General features: G+C 46.4%; 2 protein-coding genes across 2 annotated transcripts in view; both read right to left on the reverse strand.

Annotated features, from left to right (window-relative positions):
- Positions 1–26,023, reverse strand: part of LOC142490603 (vomeronasal type-2 receptor 1-like) — a 30,692-nt gene extending 4,669 nt beyond the window's left edge. Inside the window, exons 1-4 of the mRNA XM_075593019.1 lie at positions 25,989–26,023; positions 25,802–25,867; positions 24,223–24,514; positions 1,146–1,961 (exon numbers count right to left, since the gene is read on the reverse strand). Of these exons, the coding sequence (XP_075449134.1) occupies positions 1,146–1,961; positions 24,223–24,514; positions 25,802–25,867; positions 25,989–26,023 (1,209 nt within the window). The remainder of the gene's footprint in view (positions 1–1,145; positions 1,962–24,222; positions 24,515–25,801; positions 25,868–25,988) is intronic.
- LOC142491258 (vomeronasal type-2 receptor 26-like) overlaps positions 1–26,307 on the reverse strand; it is a 51,410-nt gene extending 25,103 nt beyond the window's left edge. Inside the window, exon 1 of the mRNA XM_075593548.1 lies at positions 25,962–26,307. The gene's annotated coding sequence lies outside the window, so the exon portion shown is untranslated. The remainder of the gene's footprint in view (positions 1–25,961) is intronic.
- Positions 26,308–26,706: the final 399 nt, after the last annotated feature.

Raw genomic sequence — 26,706 nt, forward strand, 5'->3', positions numbered from 1 at the left:
CTCTATCCACCTTTAAGACCCACCTTAAGACACACTTGCTTAAAGAAGCATATGAATAGCACTGTGGATATTCTGAACACATGATACATAAAGCTTGGCCCCCTGCAGACGCACTTACCAGAACTCCCTCCTACTGTCTCTGTACGTTCTCCCTAACAATTAGACTGTAAGCTCCTCGGGGCAGGGACTCCTCTTCTTTAATGTTACTTTTATGTCTGAAGCACTTATTCCCATGATCTTTTATTTATATTATCTGTTAATTATTTGATTACCACATGTATTACTACTGTGAAGCGCTATGTACATTAATGGCGCTATATAAATAAATGTACAATACAATACAATACACTAAACTGCAATATCGGACAATATTAATCGCCACTATAAGATATCTCGATCTGTATCACTTACCGCAGGCTATTGTAAGGTCTATGTTGACTATGTATATAATTGCCACTACAAAAGGTGCAGATAACCTAAACTAATCAGGAATAAAAAAATCCACAAAGCTCTGTTATCTCAAATCTTATAATAGCACATTACCAAAATCAGTAATAGATTAATGTGTATCCACAAACCTAATTATATGCAGAAACACCTGCCATTGAAAATCTCATTAGCATAGGCTTAACGCTACAGTATGCTGAGTGAGACCTTGCATTAGCTTTAAATAACATAGCGTTAAAGCCTGTATTCCCTATATGTGGCGTTACCCCCACCCAGGGCCCAGAAAGAGCACGATATATAAAAGGGCTGAAAGCGATTAGAAAACGCTAGGTAAGTGCTTGTGCCTCGAGCAGAGTGGCCTCACTGCAGGGTTACAAATCTCCGAAACCCCTAAAGTTAACCCTCTACCCTAACTGTTAAATCCTTTACTCTAGCTTAAAAGCGCGCAGCAGCTGGGTGTCCAGCGGCTGAGGTGCTGGGTCCGTCCTTCAGAGACACAGCCGCGGCCTACTGTCTCATTCTGGTACATAGTTCCAACAAGGAACATTCAACCCAAGAGAGGGAGGGGGGGTATTCAACCAAAGAGAGGGGGGCCGGGGATTCAACCCAAGAGAGGGGGGGGGAGTCAACCCAAGAGAGGAAGGGGGGATTCAACATTTTTGAAAATAGAGAAATAAGTCGACAATCATTTGTTGTACCTTCCATGGCTGTATGTCCAGCTTGCTGTTGTCCTTATATCTATTCAGAGGAAGGGACAATCTGTGCTCAAACATGTCATGCAGAGCATGAGCCAGCATGTATACGGCTGTGTAAATACTGTAGGTATATCTGAAGTTGTGCACATCATATATAAAGGGAGGAAGGGATTGTAATGTTTTATTCTCAGTGCAGTGACGTAGTATAAATATTCCTTTAGAGCCAGGTATGTACGGCAAACATCCAAAATAATTCATCCATAACGCTTTAATAGCAGGGTCCTCTGGATATTTATACATATTTGCACTGTGGAGAAAATCTTTAAGTCCAGAAATGTCGCCTTTACGAACTGAAAGGGATAAAGTACCATCTAGCATAGGGAGAAATGCATCAAATTCAAAATTATTCAAATATGACACGGTCACTGTGACAATCCAAATTTTATTTTGCTGTTGGTGAAAGGAATATTCATATATAAAGCCATCAAAAATATTATTGGAACTGTACATTATCACTACTTTTGCAGAAGACATTCCCACAGCCTGCACACTTTCTTGTTTTAAACGATATAGCTCTGCATTATATATCTGTAAAAATTCCACACAGATTCCGCTGCCGATAATCAGGTCCTTTAGTTCTTGGCTTCCCCTTTGGCTGCTGTCGTCATCTGATGTCAAGATCCCAACCCAAGTCCAACCAAAGTGTTGCAGTAATTGGACAATAGCTTGCTGCTGATAATGCTCATTGGGGACTGTACGATAGAGGTTTGGAAACTGCAGACGGTCATTAAAACTTGAATCCATTGAACCATAGCTGATCTGTGGAGGAAATATGTTTAAATATGTTGTCACTTCATATTAAAGGGTTTATTCTATACAGGTGCGCCGACGAGTATTCTAAAACTTGCCTTGGAAAATCTGAGGCTATCACCAGGTACATGCTGGGTACATGCTGGGTACAAACTGGGTACATGCTGCAAACATTTCAGTGGCATTTCTGCAGAGAGTAATGGCCCATAGGATTAACACAGCAGGGTCCCTGGCAGTCCCATTCTGCTGAATGGGACTGCCAGGGACCCCACTGTTAATCTGATGGGCCATTAGTCTGTTTATTTATTTATTTATAAAATATTTTACCAGGAAGTAATACATTGAGAGTTACCTCTCGTTTTCAAGTATGTCCTGGGCACAGAGTAAAACAAATAATACATGGTTACAAGTACAGTTACGTAAATGAACAAGGTATACATTATATACAAGACATTGCGTGCACCCCGCTGTTAATCTGATGTCTGATGATCTGATGAGTCTGTCTGCAGAAATGTAACTGAAATGTTGCAGCATGTACCCAGCTTGTACCCAGCATGTACCTGGGTCTTGTTGGGGATTGCCCCAGGTTTGCTTTAGAATACTCATCGGCACTACAGTATGTAGCCTAGCCCCCGGCCGCTACCTATTTCCCTGCGCCCTACCAGTGTACAGGTGCGCCAACGAGTATTTTAAAACTTGCCTTGGAAAATCTGGGGCAATCACCAACAAGACCCAGGTTCATGCTGGGTACATTTTAGTGACATTTCTTCAGACAGACTACTGGCCATCGGATTAACACAGTGGAGGTCCCTGGCAGTCCCATTCAAACTAGGACTAGCAGTGATGTTTTGTATTTGTGCTGAGTAAATAGAATTTTATTTTTATACCACCTGACTCCCTGGCAGTGCACTGCTTTCTTCTTTTTTTCTACAAATGCTAGTCAAACACACGACAGCTTCAGAATACACTTAATACAACACTTACTGGGATGGGGAAACAAAATAAATTGTCCTTTGCAAGAAAGCGCGAGAAATGCAGTATCTGTTTAAAGTCCAGTTGGCTAGATCGCAAGTTGCTGTTCTAATAACTCCGCCAAATAAAGGAATTTCATAGAGGTACGTAGGACTTCTTCGAGAGTTACCAGGACTAACGAATTCCGGAGTTTGGGGTAAATCTTTGGTTGCGATGTTATTAACCCCTTGCGTCCTGAAACCGCTAACGCTGTACTTGAACGAAATACTGTGTAGAGCGTAGTCACATCATGCATCACATCTGAATAACACTGGGGATAGTCCGGTGGGCACAGTTATAGGGGTCATTAGCCTATCCTTAAAATGTATACCCAATCCCCTCCGTGGGAACATTTAATCCACCAATCCCTGATTTGCCCGTAGTTTGTAAAACTGTCAAAAAAGGCTTTCCGGGCTGCAAAGTGCATGTGCTCACTTGACACCCATGTGATTTAGCATACCTGGAATACACCCCTTTCCTGGTGATCCTGGGTCTGGGTCCAAGGTGTGAATGGCTCATGCTGGGTGCCGGGATCTAGCACTCCGAAACATCCCGGCCATTTTCACACCTTGGATCTCTTAGGTTTTTCATCCCTGCATATTCCCTAGACTTAGAGGCTCCCACTTAGTGGGACCTCTTTGAAATGCAGGAAGAAAATTACCCTCAGCTCATGCACCCTTAGCATATTTACATGCCAAAGGATCTCTTCCTGGGCTTACAGAAAACCGTTCCTGCCTGTACATTGTAAATTTACAGAATTACACACTTTATTAGAATATCATGTTCTGGGTGTACCACAACTGTAATTTTTATACAGTATGTATGTGAGTGTTTATTTATTTACACTTGCACACCAAAAATCGTGAATCGCGTGAAAATGTCACCATCTTTGGAGCACCCACTTTCTATACACATTGAACAATAATAAAGGTATTATGCCCGTCTGAGTGCCCCTGAGCCATATTGGGGAATTGTGAATTGTTAGCTCTGCAACCCAATCATGGCAGAAACACTGTTTTTGTGAAAAAAAACTGCATGTGTGTTTCTTACTATTCCAGGATATGGGTTGCCCAAGGTCACAAGGAGCCGACACCGGGAATTGAACCAAGCTCCCCTGCTTCAAACTCTCAGTGCCAGTCAGTGTCTTTTACTCTCTGAGCCACACCCTATAAAAACCTGTGCAGCACGTCGGGAATCAGATTCATCCAAGGTAACATGATTCAACTAAGATTTCATCTAAGCTTCAAGTTTTTAAAGTTTCATCACAAACTTCGTAAGAGCTGAGATTCCAAGAACCAATACTATGGAGACAGAACAAAAGAAGCAGATCCGGTGGAGTAAACAGCAGTGGCAAATTGCGCTGCTGACCGAGGACTGTTTCAGGCTTTTTTTGTGAGCAACTCCAGCTCCAGGGAAATTTCTCCTAGAGACTTTGTTTTACAACTTTCCGTTTTGGGAACATTTTATTTCGTTTGACTCCATTCCAGTAAGTGCATTTTCAAGTTTAATTGTGTAACATAGTGTGAATGTCACTTGCGCGGAAATCCAGAGTGTGGAAGATCAAGTGCTAGACAATATGACCAGTTGAAAAATGTATTGATAAAAAAGCATCACGGTAGAGTCCTGACGGATCCTCTAACGCGTTTCACGCCAAAGCTCTTTGTCAAAGAGTGATCCGTCAGGAGCAACACAGAACTGATATAGGGTGTCGGAAAATCAGCACAGGTGTGATATAATCACTGATTTGATTGTAAGAGCCTTCTAAGGCATGTTGATTATGACATTCCCACAGTCAGTGAAAAACATATATACAAATGCTGAATGTCACCATTGGCTTGCAAAAAAACCTTATATATAAAACATAAGTAAACAAACTATAAGTTATACATATATACGAAATATACCAACAGGGTTTTACAAATGTGGGTACTGCAAATGGTGTTGTTATACCAAACCCATTAAATACATACACACCATATACCCCAAGAACAGACACAGAATTAGGTCCTTCATAAACTGTCGTACCAGCTTTGTTGTCTATATCATCTCATGTGGGTGTAATCAAAAATGTGTCGGCAGAACTATTAGATCCTTAAAAGAGATAATTGCCGAACATGTACGTCTGATCATTAAGAAAGACGTGCTACATCCAGTATCGAGACACTTTACAGAATGCTCACAAGGGGGTATGGACAATTTTATGTTTTCTGGTCTAGAACATATTCCTTTACATGTGAGGGGTGGTGACAGACTCAATCTTTTAAATAAAAGAGAAATGCATTGGATTTTTGCATTGGACACTCTCTCTCCTAAAGGTTTAAATGTGGAGTGGGAGCTCAAACATTTTCTGAATGACTGAGCATTCTGCACCATGTTCCCTTCTGTCCCCACTACATACGATATTGTCATATGCATACATTACATTATTATATTTATTTATTCTAACACTTTACATCATTATTATATAAATTAGTTGGTCTTATAGAAGTTTATATCTAAGCTTAAATATTAATTGTTGGACACTTATTTATTTATCTATTTTATTATTAGTATAGATATTAGGTATTTCACATTGTTTAGTTATTTTCATATATATCCATATGTTATGTTGTTTATATTGTCTATATAGTTTAGTGATTGTAGATCCTGGCTTTATTTATTTGTTTAACAAGTTTTTTCAATGTTTCACCATCATGCTTTGTACAAATACCTTAAAGTTTGTTAAAGGTTTACTTATGTTTTATATATAGTATAAGTTTTTAATTCAAGCGTCATAATCAATATGCCTAGCAGGCGCTTATAATCAAGGCAGTGATTATATCACACCTGTGCTGATTTCCCGACACCCTATATCAGTTCTGTGTTGCTCCTGACGGATCACTCTTTGACAAAGTGCTTCGGCGTGAAACGCGTTAGAAGATCCGCCAGGACTCTACTGTGATGCTTTTTTATCAATACATTTTTCAACTGGTCATATTGTCTAGCTCATGTCTTTTTTGGCTGTGCACCGGTATTCCACGCTCTGGATATCTGCTGTCTATTACTTACCAGGGAGCACGCCGGTTGCTGAACGTGTGGCATTGGACATAGTCCCGTCGGATGCATATTGGATGCTGCATTTACGGAGTCACTCTCGGATCATTTGCTTTTCCATCAGGACAGGAGGAATTCATTCCCATTCACAGGACTACTGAACCGGGAGTGTATACACAACACTATTGGTGCTTATTGCAAAGCAGTTGTTTGCTTACTCTAGCAGCTAAACACCACACACGGTCTGTCTTTATTTCACTAAACCCTTCCCCCCCTACCACAGGGACATAAGGGAGGTTATAAACTGTGCCAAAGAATCTACAGCCACATCTCAGCACCCTACCTCAGTCTGAGTACCGGAACAGGTGACTTGCTCACAGCTCCCCACACAATTTGAATGTCATTTGTGGAAATAAATTACAATTTATTTTATCTCTTCGCTTTGCTCAATCAATGATCCCGGTAGTTCGGTGTTAAAAGTGCTGGTCTCTCGTGACATAGCAAACTCAAGGGTTGTGACCTGTGATCATATTGAATGTCCGGTCATACAAATACGGCTTCAGTTTTCTCAGAGCCAAACACTCTTTTTCAATTCTGGCATAAGCCACTTCACTGGGCAGTCAAGGTGCTCTGCCCCCTCCTACCCCACTTGACTGAGTACAGCATCAATACCGTAATCGGAGGCATCGGTCTGCACCAAAAACTTCTTTGAATAGTCAGGTTGAAGCCCAGATGGGGGCACTGGCCAGCGCTGTGCCTGAAATGCTACCAGAACTGGGAGTCACTTCTGTGTCAGATCTGTCAAGGGTTTAGCCACGGGGCTGTACTGTGGGACAAACGTCCTATAGTACCCAGCGGTGCCTAGAAAAGCCATAACCTGTTTCTTAGTCCTTGGGACTGGCCACTGCACTATAGCCTCATCCTTACCTGGTTCAGGCTTGAGATGCCCTCCGCCCATTTAACAGAAATGGGGTAATCAGCTCATTAATAAAGTCAGTATGCTCGGCTATTTAACCCTATTTCGCATTGGGGATGAAGAAGTTAATTTTATATACACTTCACATGTACTATTTCCCCCTCTGTACCTTATTGTCCCCATTTTGCAGGATTGCATAGGCCTGCGGTAATGTATTGCATTACTGGTTTTGGGACACAAGATGCCGCTGCGCGAGCCAAACCGCAAGTTAATTGGAGAAGCGTGGGCGCAGTCTCTCTGTTCCGTTGAGGAATATAGCTATCCCTTACTGAGGCTGGAAATCGCAACCGCAAGGTCAATTGAATCAAAGGGTTGCGGTTTTCAGTCTCAAGTGGTTATCGTATACAATGTATCCCGTCCCAGTTAGTAGCGTAACTTGAAAGGCGGCTGGCAATTGCCGTGGGAACTTGGTCAATTGACGTGGGAACTCGGTTAACCGCAAGTCAATTGATGTGAGAAGCGATTAGCCCAGCATTGCCAGCTCAAGGAGAAGCCCTAACTCGGGAACAGGACGGACTAGCAACCTGAAATTCAGTGTGCAGTCCCATACTAACACCCCAAACACACACATATTAAAAATATAACTTTAGGACAAGTAGAACATATATTTTTAATAAAGTGCCTTTCTGGCTGCAGTTTTAAATGTACAGGCAGGATGAGGTTTTTTCTACTTGCCTTTGTAATGCATCCAGGGACCAAATGTTATAAAAGCCATGAGCTGGGGGCACTTTCTTATGCAGACGTCAGAGACCCCATGTGGAGGCAGCACTCTTGAGTCTAGGAGAGTGTTGCAAATGAAAGCCCCAGAGCCAGGAGGTGTGAATTAGCCTGGATGCCCGCTGAATGGGAGATCCTGTTAGTCATCTGGGCTAGTTCACACCTTGGGTCCAACTCCTAGCCTGGGAGGCACCAGTTAAAAAGGGGAGTATTCATATGGTTAGCAGCCAAGGTGTCAGAGTTGCACAGGCGCTGTATCAACCAGAAATCCCTGTAGTGCCCACTCTGCAAACTGTGGGCAAGATGGAGATTGGTGGGTTAGAGATTCCCACGAAGGGGATTGGGCGGGTATGTTGTAGATATGCTAGCAGACCCTATATACATGCTCGCCGAGCTATCCCCGTTGTTTTTCTTTTACAATGTGAACGAATTTCCACTTCACTTCTACAAGCGGATAAGAGCAGCAACAACGATTCCCGAACGCAACGAGTTTATTACATCAGAAACAGGGACATAACTCTGCTTCAGGATTTTGTTAGTGCTGGGGGTTATCTAACGAACCCCAACGGACCAGAACGAACTTTGCAATATTCACGGACTTATTGGGCTGGCAATTTGCACCCCTTGCAATAGTACAGCATTTTAAAAGACATTATTCCGCTGCTTTGTTTCATCTCTGGACATTTTATCCTGTTCTCTCCCTCAGTAAGTGTTTTGTCAAGTATATTCTAAGGTTGTCGTGTGTCTTTCTATTAAGGAAATAAATGTCAGTTTATTTTGCTCAACTTGTGTGCTCAATCTAGTTCCCCAAAATATAAAATTGTTGATAAGTTCCATCTATCGTGACAGGCTTTATTTACTGGTGACAGCGTGTGGGATACTGATTGAGCCTATATTGCAGTTTCCTGTGGGGCTCTGTAATATAATGAGGACCTTGTGGCTTGCGAGCTCCTCAGGATCTCTGATTCAGCAACCATCCCGGCTATTTCACACTTGTGGCTCTGGGGGCTTTCAACTGCAAACCTTCCCTAGACCAATAGGCACCGCCTAAACGGGGGGTCTATGAAATTTGAGTAGAAAGAGCCCCCAGCTCATGTATGTGAAAACATTTGGTCACTAGATGCATATCAAAGACAAACAGAAAAAATGCATCCTGCCTGTCCTTTTAAAACTGCAGCAAAAAATATACTTTACTAAAAAAATATGTTCCACTTATCTCACATTCATAATTTTAATATGTGTGTGCTTGGGGTGTTACTTTGGGGCTGCACCCCAAATTTCAGGATACTCACCCTTTCTGTTCCCAAGTTAGGGCTTCTCCTTGAGCTGACAATGCTGGGCTATGGGCTTCTCACGTCAATTGACTTGCAGTTACGGAGTTCCCACATCAATTGACCGAGTTCCCACGCCAATTGCCGGTTGCCTTTCAAGTTACGCTACTAACCGGGACGGAGATACATTGGGGGCTATGCACTAAGCTCAAGGCTTTTGCGTCCGGATGAAAACAAAAAGCACGTACGTTAAAAAGTGAAGCCGGAGACGCGATTCACTAAGGCCTTGATCCCATTTTCTAACGTACGGGCTCAAAAGAGCCACAGCGTACGGGTTGCTTTTTTCCCCTGCTAGCGTTCTTAAACTTTATGTACGCTAGCTGATAGAAAAAAAGCCACTTGTATCATTTGCATGGAGATTTGGCATCTCCATGCAAGGCTGTTAAAGGCGATCGTACACTAAATAAATATATTTTAATAATAGTGTACATGAGCAGGGGGTCTCAGGACCTGAACCACATTGGTTTCAGGTCCGGGGGACCCCTACTTCAGGCAATACAGGCCCCGTTATGGGGTGCCGGTATCCCCTGCACTTTCAAGCTAACGCGTCTTGTGACCGGAATATTTACATTCTGCAGGGGATATCGGCACCCCCTAACGGGGTGTAAGGATTCAGGAGTCACGCCGCTCACGGTGTGCTCCTCACTCACCTGCAGCTCTGCCTGGGTCTCCCGCGGCTCACATGGATTCCTTCTCCAAGACGCCGAGCTCCGTTTCTCCTATGCGCGTGCGCACGTCAGTTCTCTTCTTCTGCCCTCGGTTCAGGGCGTTGGTCCGCGCACGCATCCACAGGCGCTGCCACACGGAGGCGCGGCCACACAGAGGCGCACCAGCCTCTTAAAGGTACAGTACCCTTTTCCAATGCCACAATGCAATTCACCAATTCTTCTAGGATCTATAGCTCCTCCTCCAGGAACTCATCTAGACCTATCCCTGTCTCAGCCTGGCCCATTTACACACCCCCACCTTGCTACTCTGCCATTGGTCCTTCTTGCCTACATATACCCTGCAGATTCATTAACTCGTTGGCTGAGCATAGAACCAGTTGTTCTCATCACTCTCTGCCTCCCTAGTTCTGTTTTGCAGACTTCCTCATGTACCGACCTGGCTTCCGCTACGTCTTCCTGCACCTCTGGCATTCCGAACTCGGCATACGGCAACACGACTCTCCGCATCTCTGTCATTCCGATCCTGGCTTACGGTAAACGATTACGTCCCTCTCTCTAACCCCGGACTTGGCTAACCGCACCCTCTACCATCCGTACCTCTCCTACCCCGATCCAGGAAACCCAGACCATTCTACAATCAAGACGTGCCCTCGTGGCTGTGGGTGGCGTACTAACCTTTCCCACCTCAGCACCGCGGTCCCGTCTCGTTTGTGGTGAGCACATCCTGACATTATGCTCAGCCCAACAAACATGGACCCCGCTGAGGTGGAGTGCACTCTAAATGCCCATACTGCTCTTTTTACCAGGCTAGCGACTTATCTGGAACAAGCGGATAGATGGATGGATACGTTGCAGCAAAGTGTTCACTCCCTCACTGTTCAAGTTCGAGCTCTCACTCGGCAACCTTCACCCGGGGCCTCCTCTGCACCTGCAACTGCCTTTCCAACACCTCCGTTTGCTCCGGAACCTCGTATTCCTCCTCCCAAACACTATGCTGGGTATCCCCAAGGATGTAGGGGCTTCCTTAACCAATGCCTCATCCAATTTCATCTCTCTCCCTCTCGTTTTGTCTCTTCTGTCTCCAGGGTTGGCTATATCCTGGCTCTTCTCACCGACCAGGCGCTGGCATGGGCTTCTCCCATCTGGGAACAACAAGGTCCTCTCACACAGGACATCGATCTCTTCGTCGAGGAGTTCCGAAGAGTCTTCGACACCCCTGCACGGAAATTAACGGCAGCTTCTTCTCTAAGTGTTTTGTCAAGTATATTCTAAGGTTGTCGTGTGTCTTTCTATTAAGGAAATAAATGTCAGTTTATTTTGCTCAACTTGTGTGCTCAATCTAGTTCCCCAAAATATAAAATTGTTGATAAGTTCCATCTATCGTGACAGGCTTTATTTACTGGTGACAGCGTGTGGGATACTGATTGAGCCTATATTGCAGTTTCCTGTGGGGCTCTGTAATATAATGAGGACCTTGTGGCTTGCGAGCTCCTCAGGATCTCTGATTCAGCAACCATCCCGGCTATTTCACACTTGTGGCTCTGGGGGCTTTCAACTGCAAACCTTCCCTAGACCAATAGGCACCGCCTAAACGGGGGGTCTATGAAATTTGAGTAGAAAGAGCCCCCAGCTCATGTATGTGAAAACATTTGGTCACTAGATGCATATCAAAGACAAACAGAAAAAATGCATCCTGCCTGTCCTTTTAAAACTGCAGCAAAAAATATACTTTACTAAAAAAATATGTTCCACTTATCTCACATTCATAATTTTAATATGTGTGTGCTTGGGGTGTTACTTTGGGGCTGCACCCCAAATTTCAGGATACTCACCCTTTCTGTTCCCAAGTTAGGGCTTCTCCTTGAGCTGACAATGCTGGGCTATGGGCTTCTCACGTCAATTGACTTGCGGTTACGGAGTTCCCACATCAATTGACCGAGTTCCCACGCCAATTGCCGGTTGCCTTTCAAGTTACGCTACTAACCGGGACGGAGATACATTGGGGGCTATGCACTAAGCTCAAGGCTTTTGCGTCCGGATGAAAACAAAAAGCACGTACGTTAAAAAGTGAAGCCGGAGACGCGATTCACTAAGGCCTTGATCCCATTTTCTAACGTACGGGCTCAAAAGAGCCACAGCGTACGGGTTGCTTTTTTCCCCTGCTAGCGTTCTTAAACTTTATGTACGCTAGCTGATAGAAAAAAAGCCACTTGTATCATTTGCATGGAGATTTGGCATCTCCATGCAAGGCTGTTAAAGGCGATCGTACACTAAATAAATATATTTTAATAATAGTGTACATGAGCAGGGGGTCTCAGGACCTGAACCACATTGGTTTCAGGTCCGGGGGACCCCTACATCAGGCAATACAGGCCCCGTTATGGGGTGCCGGTATCCCCTGCACTTTCAAGCTAACGCGTCTTGTGACCGGAATATTTACATTCTGCAGGGGATATCGGCACCCCCTAACGGGGTGTAAGGATTCAGGAGTCACGCCGCTCACGGTGTGCTCCTCACTCACCTGCAGCTCTGCCTGGGTCTCCCGCGGCTCACATGGATTCCTTCTCCAAGACGCCGAGCTCCGTTTCTCCTATGCGCGTGCGCACGTCAGTTCTCTTCTTCTGCCCTCGGTTCAGGGCGTTGGTCCGCGCACGCATCCACAGGCGCTGCCACACGGAGGCGCGGCCACACAGAGGCGCACCAGCCTCTTAAAGGTACAGTACCCTTTTCCAATGCCACAATGCAATTCACCAATTCTTCTAGGATCTATAGCTCCTCCTCCAGGAACTCATCTAGACCTATCCCTGTCTCAGCCTGGCCCATTCACACACCCCCACCTTGCTACTCTGCCATTGGTCCCTCTTGCCTACATATACCCTGCAGATTCATTAACTCGTCGGCTGAGCATAGAACCAGTTGTTCTCATCACTCTCTGCCTCTCTAGTTCTGTTTTGCAGACTTCCTCGTGTACCGAACCGGCTTCCGCTACGTCTTCCTGCACCTCTGGCATTCCGAACTCGGCATACGGCAACACGACTCTCCGCATCTCTGTCATTCCGATCCTGGCTTACGGTAAACGATTACGTCCCTCTCTCTAACCCCGGACTTGGCTAACCGCACCCTCTACCATCCGTACCTCTCCTACCCCGATCCAGGAAACCCAGACCATTCTACAATCAAGACGTGCCCTCGTGGCTGTGGGTGGCGTACTAACCTTTCCCACCTCAGCACCGCGGTCCCGTCTCGTTTGTGGTGAGCACATCCTGACATTATGCTCAGCCCAACAAACATGGACCCCGCTGAGGTGGAGTGCACTCTAAATGCCCATACTGCTCTTTTTACCAGGCTAGCGACTTATCTGGAACAAGCGGATAGATGGATGGATACGTTGCAGCAAAGTGTTCACTCCCTCACTGTTCAAGTTCGAGCTCTCACTCGGCAACCTTCACCCGGGGCCTCCTCTGCACCTGCAACTGCCTTTCCAACACCTCCGTTTGCTCCGGAACCTCGTATTCCTCCTCCCAAACACTATGCTGGGTATCCCCAAGGATGTAGGGGCTTCCTTAACCAATGCCTCATCCAATTTCATCTCTCTCCCTCTCGTTTTGTCTCTTCTGTCTCCAGGGTTGGCTATATCCTGGCTCTTCTCACCGACCAGGCGCTGGCATGGGCTTCTCCCATCTGGGAACAACAAGGTCCTCTCACACAGGACATCGATCTCTTCGTCGAGGAGTTCCGAAGAGTCTTCGACACCCCTGCACGGAAATTAACGGCAGCCTCTTCTCTTCATCACATAACCCAGGGAGATCGTACCGTCACCGGGTATGCCGTGGAGTTCCGTATTCTTGCTGCTGAGACGGGTTGGAATAATGAAGCACTATCTTCTGCGTTTTGGCAAGGTCTGTCTGAATCCCTGAAGGATGAGCTCGCTGCACGGGACCGTCCCACTGATCTAGAGGAGTTAATCACTCTGTCTGTTCGAGTGGATCAGCGTCTACAGGAGCGGAGATACGAACGTTCTCGTTACCGTCAACGGGTTTCAAGAAACCTTGCTCCTTCCTTCAGTCCTCCGTCACCTCCTTCCGAGAACATTCCGGAACCAATGCAGTTGGGAGGTAACAAGCTGTCTGCTGCCGAGAGACAACGTCGGCGCAATGCCGGCCTCTGCATGTACTGTTGCAATTCCAGTCACACTTTACCCCAGTGTCCTCACAAGCCGGGACACGCCAACTCCCAATGAGATCCCGGAGAGTTTCGTTGGGAATTCTTACCCTTTCTCCCATCGTCAGGGACGTACTCCCCACCAGGATAATGTTGCCTATAACACTGTCTGGAGAGGGGTTTCACACTCAAGCGCGAGTGTTCATTGATTCCGGTTCCGCAGGTAACTTCATCGATGAGACTTTCGCTAGACGGAACAATATTCCATTTATTGACAAGAAGACGCCAGTAGGTCTGGAGGCCATTGACGGTCGACCTCTACAGCCGGCATTTATCACGCTACAGACGGTGCCTCTCCTACTGCAGTTCATCGACGTTCATACGGAGTTCATTACCCTCGATGTGATCCACTCTCCCTCTGCTGAGCTGATTTTGGGTCTTCCTTGGCTTCAACGCCATAATCCTCGCATCGACTGGACGGATCGGGAACCCATCCAGTGGGCCGCTTCGTGTGCCAAGACATGTACCAGGATTTCCCAGAGGATTGGTGGGTTGTCTACCCTGCCAGAGAAGATCGACTCTCTACCTTCTGTGTACTGGGAATTCCGTGATGTGTTCGACAAGGCACATTCCGAGGTACTACCTCTGCACCGTTCTTTCGATTGTCCCATTGATCTATTTCCTGGGGCACCTCTTCCCAGAGGACGATCCTATCCTCTCTCTCTCCCAGAGACAAAAGCCATGAACATTTACATCGCTGAAAATTTAGAGAGGGGTTTCATCAGAAAATCTTCCTCTCCAGTTGGAGCAGGCTTCTTCTTCGTCAAAAAGAAGGACGGTTCTCTCCGTCCATGCATAGACTACCGGGGTTTGAATAATATCACACGCAAGAATCGCTACCCCCTGCCCTTGATTCCGGAACTCTTCGACCGCCTCCAGGGAGCAACTATCTTTTCTAAATTGGATCTAAGAGGTGCCTACAATTTAGTAAGGATACGAGAGAGGGACGAGTGGAAGACTTCTTTTAACACCCACGACGGCCACTACGAATACCTGGTTATGCCATTCGGTCTGTGCAACGCACCAGCAGTTTTCCAGGATTTTGTCAACGAGATTTTTCGGGACATTCTTAACACATTTCTTATTGTTTACTTAGATGACATCCTTATATTTTCTAAATCCGCTCAAGAACACATCAAACACGTTCAACAGGTGCTGTTACGCCTTCGGGAGAACCATCTCTTTGCGAAATTGGAGAAATGTCAGTTCCATCTCAAATCGGTGGCGTTTTTGGGTTACGTTATCTCTGACTCCGGTTTCAATATGGATCCAGAGAAACTTAAGGCTATTTTGGACTGGCCTCGTCCGACCACTCTCAAAGCCGTGCAACGCTTTCAAGGTTTTGCAAACTATTATCGACGTTTCATCCGAAATTTTTCCTCTACAGTATCTCCCATAACTGCTCTCACTAAGAAGGGTGCAGATCCTTCATCATGGTCTGAAACCGACATACGGGCATTTGATCTGCTGAAAAAGGCTTTTGTGTCTGCCCCTATCCTCACCCACCCAGATCCTAAACTTCCATTTAACTTGGAGGTAGATGCTTCTGACATCGGGGCTGGGGCTGTCTTGTCCCAGAGGACATCTCCCTTAGCCAGACTGCACCCATGTGCCTTCTTCTCGAATAAATTTTCGTCCGCAGAACGGAATTACGATGTCGGGAACCGGGAGCTTTTGGCGATCAAGTTGGCATTAGAATAGTGGAGACATTTCTTAGAAGGTACAGAGACACCCATAACCATTCTTACAGACCATAAGAACCTTCTCTACCTAAGAGGGGCACGTCGTTTGAACTCTCGGCAAGCCCGCTGGGCATTATTTTTTTCACGATTTAATTTTCTCATCTCCTTCATTCCTGGCTCCAAGAATCTAAAGGCGGACGCCCTGTCTCGACAGTACCTTGCAGAGGACAAATCTGAAGAGAAGCTAGAAACAATTATTCCCTCTAGATGTATCCTGTCCGCCAACTCCTTTGATATTATGGGCAAAATTCAATCCGAGCAATCACAGACTCCTATGGGGTTCAAGGTTCCGGAGGGAAGACTCTACACGGCACCCCAACACCGCAAAAAGGTTCTCGAGTGGTGCCATTCATCTAAATCGGCAGGTCATCCAGGGATACGGAAGACCAACGACCTTGTTCAACGTACCTTCTGGTGGCCAGAGAGGGCTAAGGATGTGGAGGAGTTTGTCAAAGCATGTGGCACTTGCGCTTGCAACAAGGTACCTCGGGTCAGACCAGCAGGCCTTCTTCTTCCTTTACCCATTCCAGACCGTCCGTGGAACCATATTTCTATATACTTTATTGTAGAGCTTCCAGACTCCAAGGGGAAGAATACGATTCTTGTGGTCATTGATCGTTTTTCCAAACAGACGCACCTTGTTCCTTTGAGGGGTCTTCCGAATTCCTCCAGGCTTTTCGTCTTCACGGAGTGCCGGCAACCATTGTCTCTGATCGTGGGTCTCAATTTGTGTCAAGATTTTGGCGTGCCTTTTCCCGAAAATTGGGGATTTCACTTCAATTCTCCTCAGGATACCATCCACAGACCAATGGGCAGACGGAGAGGGCCAACCAAAACCTGGAACAGTACCTTCGATGTTTTATAACCGATATGCAGGAGGACTGGGTGGATCTGCTTCCTTGGGCTGAGTTTGCTCTTAACTCCCTTCTCAACGACTCCACTCAAGAATCTCCATTCTTTATTAATTATGGCTTTCATCCTTCCCGTTTACCATTCTCCCCCTTATCCTCAGGAGTACCAGCGGTGGACAAGCGCATCTTCCGGCTGAAGGACTTATGGACGAGGATTCAGGAGAACTTAAAGGTGGCCACAGGGAGACAGAAACTCCAGGCAGATCGCCTTCGACGCCAAGTGCCGGAGTTCGCCCCAGGAGACAAGGTGTGGCTTTCTTCCAGGAATATCCGACTAAAGGTTCCTACCATGAAGCTTGCTCCCAAGTTCCTCTCTGTCCCTTTCCCGTGGTTAGGAGGATTAATCCTGTGGCTTATCATCTACGCCTTCCACCTTCGGTCTTCCATGTGTCTTTACTTAAACCAGTATTTCAGAGTCCTCGCTTTTCCAAAAATACTTCTCCTCCGCTTCCTCTTATGATTCAGGGTCAACAGGAGTACGAGGTCCAGTTTATCCTGGATTCTAGGATTTCCAGAGGAGGAGTACAATATCTGGTTCACTGGATTGGGTTCGGACCAGAGGAATGTTCATGGATTCCCCACCGGGATCTTCACGCACCTCACTTCTCCAGGCTTTTCATCGTAGGAATCCCTCCAAGCCTTGTCATGGACGCCCGGAGGTCGCCCCTGAAGGGGGGGGGGTACTGTAAGGATTCAGGAATCACGCCGCTCACGGCATGCTCCTCACTCACCTGCAGCTCTGCCTGGGTCTCCCGCGGCTCACATGGATTCCTTCTCCAAGACGCCGAGCTCCGTTTCTCCTATGCGCGCGCGCGCACACGTCAGTTCTCTTCTTCTGCCCTCGGTTCAGGGCGTGGGTCCGCGCACGCATCCACAGGCGCTGCCACACGGAGGCGCGGCCACACAGAGGCGCACCAACCTCTTAAAGGCACAGTACCCTTTTCCAATGCCGCAATGCAATTCACCAATTCTTCTAGGATCTATAGCTCCTCCTCCAGGAACTCATCTAGACCTATCCCTGTCTCAGCCTGGCCCATTTACACACCCCCACCTTGCTACTCTGCCATTGGTCCTTCTTGCCTACATATACCCTGCAGATTCATTAACTCGTTGGCTGAGCATAGAACCAGTTGTTCTCATCACTCTCTGCCTCCCTAGTTCTGTTTTGCAGACTTCCTCATGTACCGACCTGGCTTCCGCTACGTCTTCCTGCACCTCTGGCATTCCGAACTCGGCATACGGCAACACGACTCTCCGCATCTCTGGCATTCCGATCCTGGCTTACGGTAAACGATTACGTCCCTCTCTCTAACCCCGGACTTGGCTAACCGCACCCTCTACCATCCGTACCTCTCCTACCCCGATCCAGGAAACCCAGACCATTCTACAATCAAGATGTGCCCTCGTGGCTGTGGGTGGCGTACTAACCTTTCCCACCTCAGCACCGCGGTCCCGTCTCGTTTGTGGTGAGCACATCCTGACACAGGGCCTGTATCTCCTGAAGTAGGGGCCCCCGAGGCTGAAACCAATGCGGTTCAGCTCAAGAGACCCCCTACACATCTACAGTACTGTCAAAACACACATATCAATAAACAATAATTCCATACCGTAGCGACTATCTGCAATGGTAATGAAGCTGCATTCATGTACATTTTAATAATAGTGTGCCGGAGCAGTGGGTCTCCTGAGCTGAAACTCATTGATTTCTGCCTCAGAGACACCCTGCTTCCCGAGTTACATGGCAAGGTATGGGGCATCGGTGCCAGTGTCGCCGCCATCTTTATAGCGTCCCATACCCGACGTGGGCTCTATAACCATGGCGGCGACACTGGCACCGATGCCCCAAACCGGGGCCTGTAACTCGGGAAGCAGGGTGTCACTGAGGCAGAATCAATGCGGTTCCGCTTAGGGGACCCCCTGCTCCCGCACACTATTTATAAAAATACATTATACAAAATATAAGTACCAAAAAGAATCCAATATACAAAAGCAAGCCTCACCAAGACCTAAAGTACAGCATTCAACACCAAAAATGACATCTATCTAATTCCAAAATACATTACACACACATTTATGCATAGCCAAAAACATTTTAAAGACAGCAAAACAAGCATTTCCTACCAAATCATTTCTTACCCTGTATGTATATATCGATCGAGACATACATACATACAATGGCAAGAAATGATCTGTAATAAAAAAAATATATCACATGTAAAAATAAAAATATTTATTGGTTCATCATGTGTGTATATATATAGTTGCATGATGAAGCCACTGTACAAATGAATGTGTGAAGAGTGGGTATCGGGTCAGGGTGGCTTAACACCTTAATTACCTTTGCGGGCAACTGTGAGGTCTGTGAGGTGACCTGTCAGGCCCACCGTGGACTCCCGTGGGCCTGGGGTATTAACCCTGTATGTAAAATAATAAATCATGTATTTATGGGGGGGCAGAGGGGGTGGGTTATGTATTTAATAAATATAATGATGTTTATTGTGGAGCTGTGTATTGTTTTTATTGTGGGTACTGGGGGTGGGGGAAGGAGGTATTGTCCCCAAGGGTATGTGAGAAGGCCTCTCGCCTGTGTCAGTGGGTGAGGGTGGTTAGGCCTCATGGGATGGGTAGTGGGGGAGGGTATTTAGGCCTCCCGAGTGGTGGGTGAGGGTGGGTTAACCCCTTAATGACTGAAGCGGTTAATGACCGCTATGGTTATTAAGGGGTTAGGGGACATTACATTGACTATTTTGAATGTTGTGTATGGTTTGCAGCACCGGAGGGACATGGGCAGGATGAAGATGAGGATGAAGACGGCCTTCATCGTGGGTGCCTGTAAAAGGTAAGTGTAATATGTATTTACTGTATTTAATGTAATTTATATGTATTTAAAATGGGCAAATGCATTTTTATCCATATGTGGATAATAGTAATTTTTCCCATAACTGTATTGTATGTGTTAGGGGGATGTATTTAGTTATAAATATTGTTTATTATTTTTGGAGGCGCAAAATTGGTACCGCAGGCCCGCGGGGACCCCGGGACTCCCGCGGGGACCCCGGGACAGCCGCAAGGACCCCCGCACTCCCGCGGGGACCCCCGCTTGGTGAGCCGTGGACCCCAGGACCCCCTTGGGGTCAGCCGGGGACACCCGCTCGACCCCCGGCCTCCCTTGGGGACCCCCGCGGGGTCAGCCGGGGACACCCGCCGGCCTGTTGTATGGGTTATGCGCATGCAAAAATGTAAACAAAGAAATTTCCAGCTTTTTTTGTGGCTACCTTGAGCTGACGTGTTTTGTTGAATGCAACTTTCGCGTACGCTAAGGTTGCGTAGCTTAGTGCATACCGCATAAGGGCAGAATTGAACGCAAACAGGTTAACGAACGTGCAAAGTTGGACTTAGAAAAATGTACAGAAAAAATCAGTTTTAGAACGCAAAGTGCCTGTTTGCGTGTCTCTGTGCATCGCATTCAGCGCAACATGACGTTCGAAGAGCACTTTGCGGTCTTAAAACAACTTATCAGAGCTTAGTGCTTGACCCCCATTGTATCCAAGAACAACTTGAGACTGAAAAACGCAGCCCTTTGATTCAATTGACTCTACGGTTATGGCTTCCAGTCTCTGTAATGGATACCTATACCTCTCACTGGAACTGTGACAGGGTGAATGAACGTCACCAGCTCTATGCCTGGCAGACCTATGTTTAGGTCTGCAGTGCAGCAGTGACCAGGTTAACTTTTAACTGAGAAGCTCCTGTCAATTTGTTTGGTCCCAGCTGCATCATCAAGGAGCTTTAAAAACCCCAGGCTGTACACACATGCAGGCTGTCTCATCCAATGAGGGAAACTGAAAGGCTACGAGAGGATTACTGCTACAAGGTCTGTCTTGCCTATTCTACAGTATGTGCTATTCTCTTGTTCTGGACTTTGAACAGCCCTTGTTAAGAAAGGCCATGCCCTGCTCAGGATTTTTATTCTGTTTTGTTTTACATGCTGAAAAGAAGCTGTTTTGTTTTTGTGTGCCATATTTTGAAGGCTCAATAAATAAGCCTTCTCAAGAAAACCCACGTGTGGTTGCATGTACCCTGCAACAGGAACAAAGAGACCGTACCACGCTTATCCAATTAACTTGTGGTTTTGCGCTCACAGCGGCATCTTGTGTCCAAAACCAGTAATGCCAGTGTACCGTGTTATACACTACTGCAGGCATATACAATCCTGCAAAATGGGGACAATATGGGACAGAGAGAAAAACATTACATGTAAGGTGCATATAAAATTAACCCCTTCATCCCCAATACGAAATAGGGGTAACCAGCCGAGCATACTGCCTTTATTAATGCGATGATTACCCTCAATTTCGCTACAGACGGATGTCATCAGGTTGCGGCAGTCGGGCTGCAACACAACGATGCCCAGAAGAAGCATCTGTAGAGGGTGACCATCGGAGACCAGCAAGCAGATGGGTTGCTGGACTTTGGTGCCATTGTGACTCTGGTTCGCCCTGATATGGTGCGGCCAGAGGATTTGCTCCCGGGCACTGGGATGCAAGTGACCATGCCAGACTGAGGAACGCTGTCACTCAAAGTTGCCCTGGTCTTTTTGGACTGGGGGGCGGGTCGAGGCATGAGGGAGGTGGGGGTATTTCCCAGGTTGGATGCTGAGGTGCTCCTTGGCAACGATCTGGGGCATGTTCCCTATGTTTTTAATACGGAGCTGATGTCTGCTGAACTGGTTGCATTGATTACTAGGAGCCAGTCCGCGAAGATCACAGCAGAAGCCCCTGTCCCCCTGCATTTGGTACCTACAGCTCCAGCAGTCTCTGCGGAGACCAGAAAGGTAAGCCAGACTCAGACCGCTTCTGACAGTGACTTACTGTACCCCGTCCCTGTTCCCTGTTCCCCTGACTCAGGTGTGACAGGGAGGTGGCCAGAATTAGACACTCAGTTTAGGGAAGCGGTGAATCTGATCCCTCCTTGGAGGGCATGAGACTTCGGGTGTCCGAGTCCAAGCCAAGTGATGGGTCTGATTACTACCTGTGGCACCGCAATTAACCCCTTTAGTCCTAACAAGGTTTAGGGTTAACAAGCCGGGCATAATACTTTTATTATTGGCCTGGTTAACCCTTTCACCGCCACATGTATGACCAATCTCATTACATTTATTACATTTTATAACATAATCTGACCCCCAATAAGTTCCCTTTTCAGATCTGTTATGTCTGAATGCACCCCTGGCTCCAGGAGTAGTGTCTCTGGGATCATGGGAATATCCCTGTTGTTCTCCAGTTTCCCTTTAACCCTGAACAGTCTTACCAGGTCTTGCAGGATCCTGGGCCTTGAAATTACGGGTTTGTTCAGCTGGGACAGGGCATAGGTATTCTCCTGCAGCGACATGTCTCTCCACCAAATCAATCAGCTGGTCCGCTGTATGGGGGTTGCTTTGACAGACCCACTGATGTAAGGTAGCAGGAAGGGCCTAGCAGAAAGCGGTCCATCACTAAAAGCTCCACAATGAGGATGGCCGAATTAACCTCAGGTTGGAGCCACTTTCAGGCAAGGTGTATGAGGTCAAACATTTGGGATATTGAAGCCTTGTCAGGAGACTATGACCATAAGTGGAACCATTGAACTCATACTCCAGCGGTCACTCCAAGGCGTGCCAGAATTTTGTCCTTCAGCTTGTTGTAGTTGCTAGCTTGCACTGGTTCTAGGTCATAATAGGCCTTTTGAGATTGTCCGCTCAGGAATGGTGCCAGTATGCTTGCCCACTCATCCCTCTCTTTCTGCTGTGCGCTCAAATGCCAGAAGGTACGCCTCAACATCATCTGTTGCAGTCATCTTTTGATGGCAATGACTGGCCCAAATTGCCATGGGTTCTTGGTATCTCCCATCAGGATCTCCGCTCAGCCTTTCAGACATAGCCTGGAGCTCCTGTCACAGCACAAGGAGGACATCTTGCTGTTCCTCACTGGTCGCTATGAGTGCCTCAGTGTGTATCCTGTTGGTCTCTTGTTGTGCAGCGATAGCCTGCTGGTGCATATGCTTCTCTGCAAAGATAGCTTCCTGTTGTGTAAAGTTTGTTTCTAGTTGTGTAGATATATTCTGGAGCAATGCCTTGACAATTTCCTCCATAGTGAGTTTGAAGTGACAAATGTTACAAAGTACCCTTTTTGTCAAAAGGGTTCTTGTCTCAGAACCTTAAAACCCACTGTCTTTTAGGGTAAAGCACAGTCACAGGACTATCCAGCTCTGGTTTAAAGGCTTTATTTTCCTTGTCACTCCAGCAGACAAAATAAAGGCAAACAAAAAAGAATCAAAATAAATCTTAGCTCTATCAGAGCATTAACTACACAGCAATTCCCTAGCTATCTTTGGGTGGCTTTCCCACTTGCCAAATAATAAAACAAATATCATAAAGCAAACCTGTTGCAGGCCAGTCCTGTCTGTAGCATCCTGCTCTCTTAGCTGGAATGAGTGGAGAGGGGAGAACTCATCCAGCTTGCCCTTTCTTACACTCTGTTAATTAAGGCCAGGTGATCTGCACCTGGCTTTCTTTTCAGAACCTTCCCTTGCCTTTAACCCTTAGTAGGGATAGGTATCATTTGCAAATGCAGGGTTTATGTACCTCCCATCTACAACTTCACCACTGTTCCTTTCATGTTATATATATATATATATATATATATATATATACTATTTTTAATATAGAAAGATATATTTTGCACATACACTGACTGTCCCATTCCACTCCCCCCCTTACTGTCTAAGCTGATATTGCATTTCAATAGAGAGAAGCCTTTAATGTCCCCACAGTTACTTTTCACACTATGCTTCCAGCTTGTACCTTATCTTATTATCCCACGTCCTCTTAACATTCATTGCAACCAGATATCCCTCTTACAGCTCTGTATATAGTATTTCTGTTTCTGTATTTCTGCCGTACCTGATGAAGGACCCTGAGAGGTTCAAAGCTTGTATCATATCAACTACTTGTTGGTCCAATAAAAGGTATCATACCCCTACCATACCCCCTACTCCCTCCCGCTCCTTTATTATGTTACTACAGGGAGGGACAAACACGGCTTCCCACCCTTCTTTTCTTCTTTAACACATAATATCAGCATTGGGTAATATGGTATGGAAATGATCAACATGGGTCCAGCATCTCTCTCCTGACTAAAGTGAAACACGTTAAGGATGTAGGGGGGAGAGCTAAACTGACCAGTCAGGATGAGAAGGCTCGCCAGTGATGGGGATCATAGACTAAAGAAGAACTGATTTTATCTTACTGCTATGTAAGTGAGGATACTGTATATATGTGATAAATGGAATAAATAATGCATTTAGCAATTTTCCTCCTCTTTGTTTGTGTCCCAAGGAAAGAGAATATTTAACATTTCTATTGAAGAAGTGGCATATTGGACAAGTTGTACAGTACTTGTCTTGAAGGAGCAGAAGCCTGAGCGTTTAGCATTGAATCTCAAAGCTCGTTACTGTATCCAACCAGTGTCATTAATTACATGACAAATCAAAGATGATTGACAGTTAATTTATTATCGCTTTTCTTTAAGTAGGATTTTATTATTATTATTAGTGGTGGTATTTGTGTTATTAATATAATCACTGTGGTTTATTACAAGTCTATCAGCATACATTACAGTACCTGGGGGTAGTGATACAGTCGGGTAATGAGGGACATTGTATAGGTTGTGGCAGAATTCAGGTCCCCAATATACGCAGCCAGGACACCTCTCCTGTGACAGACATAATTTGGAACCACTTGTCCTCCTCCTGATAATAATAAAATAGTTTTCTGCATGGCTTCACGTTCATTGTTCTCTGAATTATACACAACATAACCCAGAGTAATGTTGGGTAAAAGATCCTTCCTTTGGTTGATCTCATTTATTGCAAAAACAAAGCCCAAATAGTGACGATACAGACGTGGATAATAGCTGTGGGGAATAGAGACAGGTTGCATTGTTATTAACATAAAGAAGCAGTGTCTCTTCCCAAAGACAAGGAGAATATAGAATATCTAATAACTCTCAGATCTAACAAGTACAAGTGACATGCCAGTGTTACGACTCAGAAATACACATGAGACTATCATAGACAGTGTAGTAGAGAATCAAATGAAAAACCCCTAGGGTGATGTGTAGTGTAAGTGAAATGATTAAATTCATTTTAAGTCTAACAAAAATCTAAAAATAATTGGAGCAAGAAAATGTTAAAGCCGTGTAAAAAATGTTCTAGGAGAGGGCGCATGCGCGGCGGCTGAACTGTATGGACGTCTGAGCCATTAGCTCCGTTCTCAGCCGGCGGCAAAATCAATAAAAGTTAGCATTAAAACATACATACCAACTCTACAAACCTACTCAAATCTGCCCCAAGACATCAGGATGTCGAAGGGAACCCGCTCGAAGCGAACATCAACGGTCCTAACGGATTACTTTGCGAAAGGGGACTCTGCACGCGCGAAGAGCCAGGAGAGAATGGCGCGAAGCGGCTCAGATTCAGGGAGGAGGAAGACAGAGAGGAGAACCCCAGAGACAACCAGATCATGAGAAGGAGGGACATTAAAGAATTCTGCCTGGACATTAAGAGATGCCTACAGTCGGAACTAGCGGCACTGCGTGCAGACATATGCGGGATTGGAAAGAGGACTGATTCCCTGGGAAAAAAAATGGACGCCACAGTGAAGGCGCTCCATAGAACAGACAAACAAGTGACACAAGTCCAAGAGTCAGTCAGGGAGCTCATGGACAGGCAGGAAAATGCCGACAACCGTGACCGATGGAATAATGTTCGAGTCCCGGGAGTGCCAGAAACAGAGACTGACCCGGAAGAATTTATGGGGAAATGGCTACAGCACCTACTGTAATGCCAGACCGAGCAGAACAAGATCTGCACCTGGACCGCTGCCATAGAGCTTTGAGAGCGCGGCCCCAGCCAGGAGACCCCCCACGTGACATCATTGCTCAGTTCCACTTCTTCAGAATAAAGGAGGCATTTGGACAAATGACCAGAAATTTAGTGGAATTTGAAGGTTATAAAATGCACGTATAGCAAGATATCTCCCCCACCACTCTAATAAAAAGAAAGCAGCTGGCCCCAGTCACCAAAGTACTAAGAGATGAAGGAACCCGGTATAGGTGGCTGTACCCATTTGGGCTCTTAGTGGTACAGAACAGAAAGGCCAACACCCTGAGGCGCCCTGAAGATGGAGTGAGCTTCCTCACGAAACTGGGTCTCCAGGATAAAATTCCGGAGGGGATGGAAGCAGGAGGGCCAGCCCCAGAACCATTCTGGAGAGAGAACAGAAGAGGGGACAAGAAAAAGCAAGCCCGCAACCCAAAGTGAGACTCTGCGCAAAAGTTCCAGTTCAGCACCGTTTCCTACCTGTTCCAGTTGGGGCCTCGACGTTACGAGCCCAGTTCAGGACTTTCTAAGGTCAGTCGCATCCCCGTCCCTTAGCCCTGACGGCGCTCCTCTGCAAATGGCGGCCATCTTGGATCGGCATCCACCCCACACTGGAGGAGGGACGGAGCAGGGCGGAACCATAGGAGGAGCTGCCTCTTCTCGCGCGAGGCCGGAACCAAGCAGTCCTGCCACACACAAGATGGCGCCGAGGCCGGATGGGGGGAAGATGCAGCATCTAACGGGCGATCTACACCCCGAGGGCACGCGCAGGGAAATGACACTACAAGGCGCTGAAGGAAGCGATAACACGGGTTGAAGGGAGGGGAGACGGGAGACTATGGGGGAAAAGAGAGGGGGCGGGGAAGCACTCCAGGAAAAAAAATAAAGGAATCACGGTCCCTACCAAATAGCACAATGAAGGGACACGCAATAGGATTAGGAAGAGGAGAAGCAGGGAACACAAGGGGAGCCCTAAACAAAACAAAAAAATTACATAAATACATAAGAGCTGTCACTCCAAAACACGCCCCCCCCCAAAAAAGTCAATACAACTATACAGTATAGCAAGAGAGAGAGACAGTTAGATGGGCGCACAGGAAACAGGAGACAGAGTGGGAATGCTAGAGCCCCCTGAGTGAGGTACCCCCACATACATATCCCCCACCCCCGAGCTACTTAGGCGACATAGACGAGTGAAGGAGAGGGAGCACCTAGGGGAGGGGAC

The sequence above is a fragment of the Ascaphus truei genome, chromosome 3, assembly GCF_040206685.1.
Source record: "Ascaphus truei isolate aAscTru1 chromosome 3, aAscTru1.hap1, whole genome shotgun sequence".
NCBI lineage: Eukaryota > Metazoa > Chordata > Amphibia > Anura > Ascaphidae > Ascaphus > Ascaphus truei.